We start from the raw sequence: 14324 nt of genomic DNA, 5'->3' as shown, positions 1-14324 counted from the left end.
ACACACACACACACACACACACACACACACACACACACACACACACAGAGTGAATAACCATGTTAACAGTCGAGCTCTGGGATTTTCCAGACAGCTCATTTTATTACACCATAATGCTTCTCAGCAATTGAAGGAGAGTTTGTGGGATCTAGTTATAATTGTACCAAAGCACTAAACACTCTCTGTTGTATTATGTGATTGCAAACCTAACTTCCAAAAGGAAAATTGGTAAAAATCTAAAACTCACTGCATTTACTGGTCACTTTCCTAACTCTCCACCTCATTCATTAGTTACCTTTAACTAAGCAAAGCCAAAGTGAAACATTCAGTTATGGGTTTTCTCTTCGTATCCAAATAAGGCAAGTTCTTGGTGAACTAATTTATTTTTTTTAAGATTTCTTTATTTTAGAGAGTGAGAGAGAGAGAGAGGACACGAGCACATATAAGCCAGGGGGAGGGGCAGAGGGAAAAATTCTCAAGCAGGCTCAGGGCTGAGCACAAATCTTAAGGAAGGCTGTATCTCAGGACCCTGAGATCAGAACCTGAGTTGAAATCAAAAGTCCTCTCTTACGTGACTGGCGAACTAATTTAGAAGACACTTATTGAACATTTACTATGTGCCAAGGTTAACACTAAAAGCTTTATATTTATTTTTCACAACAGTCTGTGGGGGTAGGGATTATTATCTCAATTTGATAATGAGAAAACTAAATTAAGTGACAGTCTGAAGTCCCTTTACTAGCAAGAATGGTAATCAGGATTTACACTCAAACTTGCCTGTGTTCACACTACTTAAATAGAATGGTTGCAAAGAATCAGGAAACTTTGATTCCTGAGATGTCTTTGCAACAAACTTTGTAAATTTAAGGTCATGACTCCAATGTAGTTTACCCATTTCATGGAACTACTTTTACTAGTGCTCTCTCATATCTTATTTCACTTTATCTTACTAACAGTTTGGTTTGATCTTCCCATTCTCAAAATACCTCAAATTTAGACTTAACCACTTATCAAATGAGACTGTGCATGCAATCATTAGAAAACTCAGAGAAAACTGAAAGAAGACTATCACTTTATATGTTTAAACTTGTACTTTGTTACACATGGTGTATCCTGATTTGTTATATGTAAAAAGGAATAATCTTGGGAATATTATCACATTGTATTGTGTGTGTGTGTGTGTGTGTGTGTGTGTGTTGGGGGTAGATCTATTAATTTGGTATATGTACATTTTTAGTACCAAAATTATAATTAATATCACTTGTATTTATTTTTAATGAACTATATTGGGATATCAACAAAAATGTTCCCACGCTTGTCTTGATGTCTGATAAAAGCTTGGACTAGGAACTTGCCTCTGACTTCCTGATCTGGTATCCTCATCATAGTCCTATGTTGATGATTATGTCACTTATCAACAACATATTAATTAGTTATGTTTTCTTAAAGTCTTCACCATTTCCCACCATGGGTGTCTTAGAATTCTTGCTTATTTTTAAGAAGAAGACCTAGAACTCATCCATCCAGGAGAGACAAACCTCATGACATTGCCACAGAAGCATAAACCTGAGTATTTATATTGCATTTTTCTAGCAAAAAAAATGTATTAACAATGTTAAAAAGAAGAGTAGAATAAGTAGCTTTCAAGTTTTTTTTTTTAGCTGTATGACATAGTAAGAAACACATTTTAAGTGGTAACCCACAGGACACATATGGTTATATGCAACTAAAATAAAAATGTACAAAACAATACCTACTCTTACTATCATGTAATACTCTGATGTTTATATTCTACTGTATCCTATTTTATTCACCTCTATATTAACTGCTGGTCTCATTCTAATGAATAGGTTTTACAAACGACTCATGGGTTTTGATGCACTTTTTGAAAAAACAAAACAAAGACTAGGCAATCTCTTTCTCTTGAAAGCCTTCGTGTGTGTGTGAAAACAGATACATAAAATGTATCATTGGGGCATAATCACTCATTTCAAAGTCCCCTAAAATGAACACAGCTGACTATCACACCTCTTGCCAAAATATCTCCTCAACTCAACATTTGGTTAAGTTGAGAAGTCTTTCTGGAGTACATGCAAATGTGCCAAAATGAGATTTCATAACTCCTAGTCCTGATGAATTCCAAAGAAGTCTTTCATACATAAGGCCACATCACTTAACAATATGTTCTCCTGTTCCTAAAAAAATGTGTACCATCCTGCTTCCTCCTGTAATTGGCATCTGAAGGATGGAGTGTGGCATCTGCAATGAAGATGTGAATAAAAACAACCAGATACAGTCTGTACTTATCATCAGACTCACAAAAAGTTCTTCTGTGAGGTCAACTTGTTGCCATAAGCATCCTCCTTAATTTATTTTCTCTTTACTATAATTAATTCCTTCCATATGAACAAAGAAAGGTGTTGCTTTCAAAGCTGAATAAAAAGATACAAGAAACATGCTCAAAGATTTTCTCAGTGGGAAAACAAATAGTTTTCTTATTTCCTAGGAAGGGAAAAGGAGTCAATAAATGTGCATTCCACTTTCGCTTGAAGCCACCACTACCCCAATATAAAGGGAGGAAGTTTGGGTTTATTTTAAAAGAATTGCCCTTGGGTCCAAATCCTCTCTCTGCCACTAACTGGATGCAGTATAACTGGGGAAATTACTTCCTCTTTCATACCTATTCTCTAACCTATGAAATGATTACTTTATCAGAATGTGTTACAGAATAAATGAATCAAGTAACAAATTAATGAAATATCACAGTATATGCAATCATGCTTTAATTCACAGAATAATAGAATCTCATTTAAATGACATTTGATTGTCAATATCAGTAGTTATCAAAAGGGACAAATAGTCCAATTCTCTCCTTCCTCAAATGAGGCTTAAGTTCATTTTTCTATAGCCCCTCCAAGTGATTTTCTATTCCAGGCTATGCATAGGACCTACAGAAAACTGACTCACCACCTTCTAGAGAGGAAATTCCTTCAGCAAACAGTTGTACTAATGAATAAAAATAACCTTTTTTTAATTGAACTATAATTTGTTACTCTGGTATTTCAGTAATTAGCTCTCTTCATAATGCTCCTGGTCATACAGATTATGGCTTCTTTCCACCTGAATTCTCCAAATAACTAAAGGTAGCAGTCAGGTCCCTACTATCTTATCTTTTGTGTGCCAAATTCATTCTCTGAAGACACAGTTTCAAGTCTCATAACCATTTCTGACCACTCTCTTTTGAACAGATCATACTTGGTTGCATTTATTTTAAATGTGATGCCCAACATTTATAAAATCCATTCCAGTGTGGTCTGTGGAAGCATAAAAGCAAGTCACAGAAAGTCAGTCTTGGAAGGTACTTCCAAGAACATACTTTCTAGCACCTCTTCATATGACATATGAAGGAAGGAGTTGAAGTCATTTTCTCAGAGCCACACAGTAAACACTTACCTCTGATGCCAGTGATATTTCTTTTAGTAAAACCAGTCCTTTTAATTTTGTTTTTTCCACCTCCAAAATATCATTAATGTAATCTTCAGCTTTCATATAGTCATTTTCAAAATAATGGAATAATGAGGCTATTACCCTTGACCAGACTTAATGAACAACCTACAAAGTATAAAAACTGTCAGTAACTAAAGAAGAGATGAGGAAAATGTGGTAAATAAGAGAGACAGAAAGAAAAAAAAGAGAGAGAGAAAGTAGAAAGGGAAGAGATCCTCTGATTAGACTTTTGTGGATATCTATCCTCGCTTTTTTGTAAGTACTTGCTTCATGTGTATTGGGTAGCACATGCCTTCCCATTCGACAGTAATCTTCACTCAGTAGCAACCTCTGTTACTCAGACTAAACTTTATAAACCTAGAAGCTAATAAGGTTCTAATGACTGAGGACTGAGGAAAAGAGGATCACCTCTTTAATAAATAGAATGAACGAACTTTCTGAATATTCAAACTCTAAAGCTCAGAAAATAATGTTATCTCTTTGGGATCTGGAATAAAGGAGAAAAAGGAAGAACACACAATGTGGGCAGCTCGAATCCATAAAATGGATAAATGCTAAATATATCTAACAGGCATATATACTAAGAGCTCATCTTCCTTAAAGGAAACATCTGATTAGTTGGAACTTCACATCCTCCACCCCAGGTATTTATTTGTGTGTGTTGAGGGATCAGTGCAATAATACCCTCTGAAAACAAGGGTCCTTCTAACTTAGTCATCCCAGGCATGGAGTACTTCAAGGGGGGAGGATTTCTGGTATTTTCAGCAGTGAATAGATAGTAATAGTGCCTGAGAAAGTGGAAATAGGAATGCTATGTCCGTCATGAATCTTTTACACGTGAGTTAGAGTCAAACCTGGTCTAAAGTCCAACTTTTCAGATCAAATCTATAAACAGGGAAGATCTTGTCCAAGCCACAGCTAGATATGTTAATGGATCCTATGTTTTCTCTGATCAAGGCAATAATAACTCCCTCAGAGGTCAGTCACTAATAGTCTATATGCTATCACCATCTGAAGACAGCACCCCCTAACAAATTTCCCAGGGCTACCTGTATTTCTTTCATGCTAACAATGAACTTTCTGATGGTGATGTATGAATATGAAAAATTACTTAATTACTATTAAAGTTGCCACCCTATTTCCCAGATTATGGTTCTATGATCAAGTTAATTTCATGAAGAATCCACCTAAAAGTCTCTGCATCTCCTGTTTTTTATGGTTGTTACATCAGGGTAACCAATATAATTACCCAATCATTCCATGATCACAAAGACTTCTGGGGGTCTAATGTTTTCAGAATTTTTGTGAAGCTAAGGAAAATCTTTCAAAGTTTCTGCAAACCTGTAATATGACTCAGGCAAAGAAGCAATTCATCTAATTCATAGATCAAGAGCAAAGGGGTCATTCCATTTCTCAAAGCTAACTTCTACATTAATGAATTCATTTGTAGTCCCTGTTACTACTTCAGATAGATATTAAAACTTTCAGCATATTGGCATCATTGAAATGAAGGAAAAGGAATAGAGCAATGAAATGGAGAAGTAATACAATGGTGAAGGAGGAGGAGAAGAAGAAAAAGAAGAAGAACAACAACAACAACTTGAGTAATTATCCCTAACAATGATGTAGAAATGGAATTCTGGACAGGAATACTGAGTTCCAAAGCCTAACTCTGTAACTAACTATGTACAAGTAAGGCCAAATTACTTGTCCTCACTGTCTCTGTTTCCCCAGCTGTAACAGAGGTGTTAAACTACATGCTCACTTAAGACACCTCCAGTATTAACATTCTGCAAAGCTAACAATAGTTTGCCTCTGAAATATTATCATGATCATCTCAAAATCCACCTCACCTCTCAACACTATTCAATTTCTGGAGAAACAACATGAAACCCCTTTAGAAAGTACCAGTATGGCCCATAGTGATATTTCTCATCTTTCCATACTAAATTGTTGTCTTGATAGAATCCCAATTAATAGAAAAAAAATGTGACAGGAAAATGAAGTCCCATTTTTTAGAAATTAAACTAAGCATATAGACTATGAATTACACTGAAGATCTTTCAAGCAAAGCTTGATTGTTATCACCTGTTAAAATGATTGATGGAAAAACATCACAACTTGAAAGTGGTATATCACAATATGTAGGCTAGCCTGAAGACAATGTTCTTAATGATGTCATTTTACCAGTACAACTTATTGGTACATTTTTCTCCAAGAGCATCACTGACATGTTTTTTGGCTAGAACAAATTAGTATTCCTATATCATTAGATGGAAATAATAAATTCAAGAATGAATGCAAACAAATAAGGAGTTAGGTATGGATAGCATTTTACAATTAATCAAGGGAGGCATTTTGGCTCCTCATTTTTATAAAGAAGCAAAACTGAAATACTACAAGCATCTGCTATTTATCTACATGCTACATATTCATAAATAGTGAGTTAGGTACTATTCTAATACAAATTCATCCAGTCAGCAAATAGTCTTTGAACACCTATTATGTGCTAGGCACACTGATAGGCCCTGTGAACAGTGGAGTTTCAAAGTCAGCAAAAATTGTGAAGTATAAAATCCTGTAAGTCATCCATAAAGTATAGTATACATGACTTTGTACATAAAATCTAGTCTGTAACTACTTTTCTCCATGACATGAAGCTAGATCAAGGGGAAACACGTAATAATGGAATTATTGCAAGTGTCTGATTACTTAAACATCAACACTTTAAGGGAATTATCGAATCTTTAGTCATGGGCATGTGGATGAAAGACTAAATTTTCCTTCTTGCCAACAGCATTTATTTCACATTTATAAAATAATACATTATATTTTATTTCACATTTAAATATAAAGATATTAATTCATTTTAATACATGTGTTTTGTTTTGATTTTGAAGTGTAAACATTGTAGAAGCAACCAATTGGGAGACCGGACAGTTAAAGTCATGGGAATGAGTATGCTTATACTGGACTCAGTCTTGAAGGTATTCATTATTGTTCATAAATTTATGGTTAGCTGAGTAATGTTTATGGCTTCAGCTGGGCTCTATGTGTGAATGCAATTAACGATGGGTCAGAAAGGCAACTGTGTTGGATCTTCATTAGGTGCTCTCACATGGTTGAGGTCAAGTGGTCTAAGATGGCCTCCTCTAGAAAACCTGGGTGCTCTCATCCTTCACATGGTGATGATAGTGTCCCAAGACTGATAGACAGACAAGAAAGGAAGTTCTCACTTCCATCACATCATATTAACCAAAACATTCACAAGGCTGGAGCTGCTTGGTAATAGGAGTGAACTATCAAGTTACAAAACGAAGTCACCAAAGCAGCTGATCTGCCATACCTACAAACAGGCCAGCACCACTGATCCTGTGACATAAATGGACCCACATACCAAGGCTGGCAAAAGTGCTGAGGTAAAAGACCCCTGAGAGCAGAGAGAGTGCTGACAGGATTGATGCCTTAAAAAGCACTGATGTTTTTTTTTCTTCTGAATGATTTCTGTTAATTTCCTACACACAGTTGAAGAACTGGTGTGGTCTGCATTTTAAAAAAAATTCTTTTTTTCTTTTTTTGATTTCATACTATTAATCCATTTGCCTAGAAGACCTAGGCACAATTTCTGCATGGTACAACAAGCCACAGTAAATACTCAGTCCTGTAGCCTAGAAAAAGCATATATCAAGGAAATGGCAAGTGTAAGAGATTATTAACATGAAGCTAAACCCCAAGTGTCCTTGTGCTCTCTTCTGAAATTCTGTGACAACAACACTTTCTTGAAGGAACACCTTGTAATCCCTGCCAAGAGAACTGTATGACATAGTACTACCATGTTTAAGCATAAAGTAAATGAGCAATTTGTGCGGTGGGGGAAGATAAATGATTTTTTAAATGGGACAACATCTTTTCATAGACCTCAATCCCTCTTGGGAAAGCATTTGGAAAGTTCAATACTCTTTAAAAAAGAGTAATATCAACTGGGTAAAGACGGATAATTATAAGGACATAGGAATAGTTTGAGATCCTGGGGATGAGAGAGCTAGGGCTAGAGAGGGTTACCCCAATCCAGCCACAAAAAGAGGCTGAAGGAAGAACTGGTATTACCATTTCATGGAAAATCCCACAAGGGATTTCTGAAGGGCCAGGCCACAGAAAACCAGGCATCATTTTGGGGAGTTTCCACAGTACCCAACAGAGCTGTATCTCATTACACTCAAGTACTTTTCTTATCCCACATGTGATTTTTACCTTGTTAAACTTCCTACCACACCACTCCTATACAGATAAATTGTAAGACATAATACCACATAACCGCATTATCCACATACTTGCTTGGGATCAAAGCAATATAAATACTCTCTGACTAAACCACATAAAGAAATAAGCCAAAAGTATTTCTTCCCATCTTTGTCCATACTCAAAGTGTGTTCTTTCCTGAATCCTGGTGGTATCCAAATATTTTGCCAGTATTTGGCAAGAAAATTTCTATTGACCTATTTTTGGCAAAATAATTAAATCTGCCTGGATTTGGCAATGGGATTTATATTGGTTTATTTTTTTTTTACCCACAAATAGAATGTTTCCTTTTAATGGTTATATTTCAATAGCTCCTTTTGCTTAAAATACACAACTTCAAACATTTGCATGTAAAAGTTATACAAGAAAAGTAAGTCTCTTCCTTTCTACCTGATCCGGTAACTCTTCTATGTCCTCCTCAGAAGGAGCAAGTGTTACCTGTTTTGTTCTTCTCTGAGAGCAATTCTTTGAATGTCAATCAAATGATTTACATAAACTCCATTTTACACAAATAACAAGCCATTACACAAAACTGCACCTTGCTTTTTTCCCTTAAAAATGATCTTGGAGTTCATTATTATTATTTCATTACCTACAGAATGCCTCATTCATTTTAATAGCTATGCAATCATACTTATATGGACAAATCAATTTATTTTATTAGATCACTATTGGCGTACATTTAGGTTAAAAAAATTTAAATTAGTAACAGCCAATAGTCATGATGATGAGTTTCACTTAGAACACAATCTTGAATTGCCCTGTCCTACATAGAGACCAAGACTTACTCTTCTAAAGCTAGAGGGACGTCCCTAATGAAATTTATGATTTGAAGTGAACCAAAACATAACTTTATCCTTGGCATTTTTTAAACCGTTTTTACTTTCCCATCTCATATTTCCTCATGCCCTTTTCTGGAAATCCATCCCTTCTTAATTTTCACCAATTGTCAGTATTCTTCCTGTCAAAATCCAACTCAAATTCCATGTCCTTCTTGAAGATCTTGAAGATGGGGCCCATCACCACAGAATAGGACTTGATTTTTTTCTCTGTCAGTTTACTTTAAAGACATATTTGTAACTTCTTGTCATCATGAATTATGGTTATATAAGTATTAATGCATGCCTCCGGCCCCTGCCAAATTGTATACCCAATGGGTATTGATATATAAAACATAGGGCTGTCCCTTCAGAGGACTATCAGAAGTCCTTACATGTATTTGTGTTTAATGAATATGTATTGTATAAATATATCCTCAGGTGTGATTACATTGGATTCTGTTCAATTATAATAGGGCCCTAAGCTAAAAGTCAGTAACTAGGAGTCCTACTCTTAAAATCACTGTTAGATATATATTGGATGGACCATTTAAACTCGTAAAGCATTTGTATTTTAAAACAGAAATAAAATATTTGGATTACCTGTATCACTGGATTGTTGTGAGAATAAAGTGAAATAGTGGTTTTATAATGAAAATCTCAGCATTAGAAAAAAATCCAAGGTCTCCTTGATCATCTATCCATTGCTCAAAATTTCCACATACCAACATCTTGATAAATAAACTACAAATTTATACATAAGAATTTCCAGAGGTATAAAAATCTCAATCCAGTACGGAAGCCCATTTTATGTTTGTGCAGCTCTGAACATTGTTAATGAGTGGGCATACAGTGAAATCTATATTACGCCACTTCATAATGAATAGTTTGTTATATCTGGCTGGTGACTGGTTACTAACCTCCAAAGTAGGCTCACTCTGGTGATTTCATAAATTGCTCAATAACTCAACCCCACATTTTACAGGATTGGATTGTTTGGACCATATTGATAATGTTATTGCAAGATTCTTTAATCTTAACTAATCCTCACAGTGCTTCCATGGACTATAAAAAAGTATTTTGTAGCTTCTGGCTTTAGTATATGCAGTATGTTGTGCTAGAAAGAGTGTTGTGTAATTAGTGAGTCTCACATTTGAGTCACTTAACCTCTGTAGTCAAACCAAACCTGTCCCAAACAGCCTTGGTCATGAACTAATAAGTCATGCATATGAAAACATTTTCAAAGCACCATAACCAATAAAAAGGACTAATATTGTTATTGTTATAAAACCTCAGTCACATTTTGCTTCCTTGTTTTGCTTTGAGCATAAACAAACAATAAATTTCAAAGCAAAACTAATTTTGAATTGCTAAAACTTACATTCTCTGAGTATGTTCTAGACAAGGGTAGTATTAATTCATACATATCTCTTTTCCAGAATTAACTATACTCTCTTTTGAAAAAGAAAATACTTGTGAGACTAAACTGTTTGGTAATTTTCTATCACAGTAGAACTGGGCCAGAACTGACTGCCTTCAGTCCCTACCTGCATTTATGTGTACCTCTCTTTATCAAAAACAATAGGTAGTTGGAGCAACTTTAAATGTGAAAATTATGAGGTGTTCAATGAATTTCAGAAAACTTAAAAATTTCTAGCATCATCATAGCAGAATTACAGATAATATGATGCAAAACACACAAAAAATGTTCATTTCACAAAATCATGGCCACATAAACATTAATATTAGCCTAAATCTAAGCCTCTCTAGACATCTGCCACTTGAGCCCTTCTTATATTACTGGTATAGCCAGGCAACTCAAAAGATCCCAAATAATCAAGAATATTTTAGTCTTCCAAAACCTGGAATTATAACTGGGAATCTGCTGAGTGCATAATAAGACATATATCAACCAATGTAAAGGATGCTTACCTTCTGTGTGCACAGCTGACACATAGGTCCAGTTGTACCTCTTCACTATGTCCACCATGGCCCGTGCCTGCTGAGCATCTGAAGGCACAACCCTCATGAAGTACTTGAACAGAGTCTTGTCGCTCAGATCCATGCTTGTTGCCGAGTAAGCAATCTGAGGTATGTTGAAAAGCTGGAGCAAGTTCTGGACCTGAATGGCCACAGAACTGGAGCCAGGCCCAATGACCCCTACAATGGGCTTTTTGGAGCGGAAGGAAGAGGAAGACCCATCCACGCAGCGCACCAAACCTTCTTCTTCTTCTGAAGAAATGAGAGAGTCCCTTATGAACTCAATGCTCTGCTCTAGGGCCACAGCCGAATGCCAGCAGGAATCCCTTATCTCGCAACCCAGTGTGATGTTGGGCAAGAGTGTGGGGTCTGAGTTGATCCTTTCCAGAGTATGCAGCATGGCCTCCACTCTCTGAATGCCATACTGTTCACGAACTGCCCCACATTTCCTCTCATGAACTTTGTCCACTGTGGGCTGGTGGTGGACAGAAAAGAGAGCTCCAATAATGATGTCACCTGGCATGTGAGCCACCACTCTCCTCTCACTGGATTGTGCACTCCCACGGACATCTTCTTTCAAAAGCAGAACTGACAGGATCAACAGAAGGACCATTTTAGGAAAGGAGTTCAAGCTAATAAAGATAGCATGGTGGGGAAAATTTACAAGAGTTCTGATAGATAGAATCAAACAACGTCCTATGTTGAGTGGCAAACCAAGGAATTAGCCAGTAATTTAGATGTGCTCTCTAAAGGACCACCATGTCCCCACGTACCATTTAATTAGTTTCATCCATGTGGTCATGATCTTCAAAACCTGGAAAAAAAATAGCATGGGTATTTAACAACATAAGTACAACCAGTTTGGGAAGCTCTAATGATCTATACTAGTAGACTTTGATGATGTAGACTAGGAATATAATCTTTTTGAAAAAACAATCTAAAAATCCTTAAGTCTCTCCTTTGTCTCTTTTGTAATTTTGTAATTTGATGAAACAATCCAATAGAGTTTCTTGATCCTACTTTACTTACATTGATATTCTTTTCATTTGTTCATCTGAGTACACAAAAGCAAATCTTATGTGTGGTAGGCCAAATGATATTTTTATGTGGAGATGAGAGAAAGCACCCTAAAAACAAAACTATGCCACAAACAGAAAACTTTAGGGAGTATGCAACCCAAAATAACAAGCATTAGTTATCTCTGGGTGATAGTATTTTGTGTTTTAGAAATACATTTTATTTCTTTCTGAATTTTCAGCATTTTCAGCATTACCAACTATGCAATCACAAAAAAAAAGTGACTTTTTAGTAAAGGTTACATAACCCCTCTTTAAATGCAATTTAAGGCAAGCTGAACAATCTTCCCAATAACTAAATATTATGTCTAGTTTCCATATAATATAGAACAAAGACATATGAGGCCAGGTAGGTATTCCCAAGCTAAATGAACTATAGGAAAGAAGGAATAGTGTGGGTAATGCAGAGTAAATGTTCCCTAACTAGGTAGAAAGACAAAGTGAAATGGGCACCAGTTTTTGGCAAAATTAATATTTAGTTCAAATTCCAGGTCTGCTATTAAGAATTATTAATAAATTGTTCGACCTCTCAGTACCAGAATTTCCTCACCTGAAAAGTCCCATCATATGTACTAGGCTACCCTTATGGGAATCAACATAAGATATCAACTATGCAAATGTTTTGTATATTGAATAGGACTATATATAGTCAAGACATGACCTTTTCTGTTATTACATTTCCAAGGGCATTCTGTAGCTAGGTGGTGAGGACAGAAAATTCTCTGGCAAACCCCTCAGTCCTCCAGAGTCTTCAAAGTAATTACAGAGTCTTGTAATAAAATTCACAGTAATCAGTCCTCTATCTCTGATCCAGGAAAAAAAAAATTCCATATCACAAAGACTCCAAGGGCTGGAAGGATGCATGTTTAGAACTACCCTTCCAAGTAGAAACTTAGTACAGCTTTGAATGTAGTCACCTATTTCAGTTTAAACTCCCGGGAAGAAGGAAATTTGTCCCAAATTGCCTATAGCAAATTCTATCAGTTTGTAAAGGGGAACTGACAAATTAGTGATTTGGGTTATTAAAAGAATTGTAGAAGAGACTTATTTAGTATGTTATCCTCTCTGTCAGCCAAGGATATTAAATTGTTTTCAAGTGACTAACTCCCTAAGCAACACCTTTCAAAAAGGCAGGTGAAGCTTCTTCAGGAATTTATACAAGTATGATGCTTCTTAAGGAATACTAATGGTTTTCAACACCCATCAGATCTACAAAAATTCTAGTCCATACACCAACTGAAGATGACCTGAATCACAACTCTAATCACTCCCCACCCCCCATCATTTCTATCCTGTGACAAAAGAGAAAGGCTGCCTTGTATAGTGACAAATATTAAAATAAAAAAGCTTATCAAATAACTAGATGTTCTAGGATGTTCTAGGTGTTTAGCAATATTTAGGGCAAAAAATCAGTTTTGGTATGGAAGTTGGTATTGTAGACAGGGGCAGGGAACAAAGACTGATATTAATTTTCTCATTTGGGAAATTATCTGAATATTCTCAAGCTTTCCCTTCACTTGCTTAGACCAAAGACCTAGAGACCAATGCTTATTCACATGTGAATTTTACTGCAGACAAAAAAAAAAAAATGTGTGTGTGTGTGTGTGTGTGTGTGGTAAAAGAAATCACAATGTCTTATTAAATGCAGAACGTTAGTGAGCAAACTCAATAACAAAACAGGACTCATTTTTATTACATAAAATCATCAAAAGAGGGGCGGAGCAAGATGGCGGAGGAGTAGGAGACCTGGATTTCATCTGGTCTCAGGAATTCAGCTGAATAGGGATCAAACCATTCTGAACACCTACGAACTCAACAGGAGACCGAAGAAGAGAGTAGCAACAACTCTCTGAACAGAAAAGTGACCACTTTCTGGAAGGTAGGACGTGCGGAGAAGTGAATCCGAGGCGATATTCGGGAGGATAGACGGCGGGGGAGGGGCCTCCGCCGGCAGCTTCTGGCAAGTGCTAGAGCCACGGAGCACAAAATCGGACCTTTTAGAAGTTGGCTCCGCGGAGGGACGTCGCTCCAGTGGCTAAGCTGGGGGTGGAATCCTCCCGGGACAGTGTGGTCTCAGGACCCTCGGGGTCACGGAGAGACCGGGGGTGCCTGAGTGCGGCAGAGCTCCCAGGTATCGGAGCGGGGAAGCCGGCTGCAGAGACGGAGCAGAGTCGCGGGCTCTCAGCTCGGGGTTGCCATAGACTGTGACCCGCGGCCCAGTCGGGGCACGGCTCCTCCAGCAGGGACCCAGCAGGCGGCAGATCCGGGGAGACTCCCCTTCCTTCCCGGGGAGGAGCGGTGCGGGAACGCACTGCAGGGATCTGCTGGGTTTGGAGACTCTGGGCGGGGTCGGGTACCAGAGATAGCAACGCTCGGTCACAGGCCGGGTGAGCACGGGGCGCGGCCGGAGACCGGGGACACGGAAGTGACTGCTTTTCTCTGGGGGCACACTGAGGAGCGGGGCCCCGAGTTCTCGGCTCCTCCGGGTAGAGATTGGGAGGCCACCATTTCTGCCCTGGTCCTCCAAGGCTGTACGGAGAGCTTGCAGGGCAGAAAAGCTCCTGAGAGCAAACCGGAGCAGCTTCCTTAGCCCGGACCGACAAGGGCAGGGCAATTCCGCCTCCGGCAAAGACATTTGGAAACC

At 37.5% G+C, this 14324-nt stretch overlaps 1 protein-coding gene across 4 annotated transcripts in view; it reads right to left on the bottom strand.

Moving 5' to 3' along the window:
* The window catches only part of GRM5 (glutamate metabotropic receptor 5), a 665424-nt gene that overhangs the window by 623948 nt on the left and 27152 nt on the right, over positions 1-14324 (bottom strand). For all 4 annotated transcript variants that reach the window (XM_073888708.1, XM_073888709.1, XM_025893393.2 and 1 more), the window contains exon 2: positions 10557-11418. In XM_073888708.1, coding sequence (XP_073744809.1) covers positions 10557-11217 — 661 coding nt within the window. In that variant the 5' untranslated portion in view covers positions 11218-11418. The remainder of the gene's footprint in view (positions 1-10556; positions 11419-14324) is intronic.

This window comes from Callorhinus ursinus, unplaced genomic scaffold, assembly GCF_003265705.2.
Source record: "Callorhinus ursinus isolate GAN/ISIS: 27379988/994484 unplaced genomic scaffold, GSC_fseal_2.0 scaffold93, whole genome shotgun sequence".
Classification (NCBI taxonomy): domain Eukaryota; kingdom Metazoa; phylum Chordata; class Mammalia; order Carnivora; family Otariidae; genus Callorhinus; species Callorhinus ursinus.
Note: the sequence above shows the minus strand (reverse complement) of the source record. Positions and strands in the feature narration are given on the sequence as shown.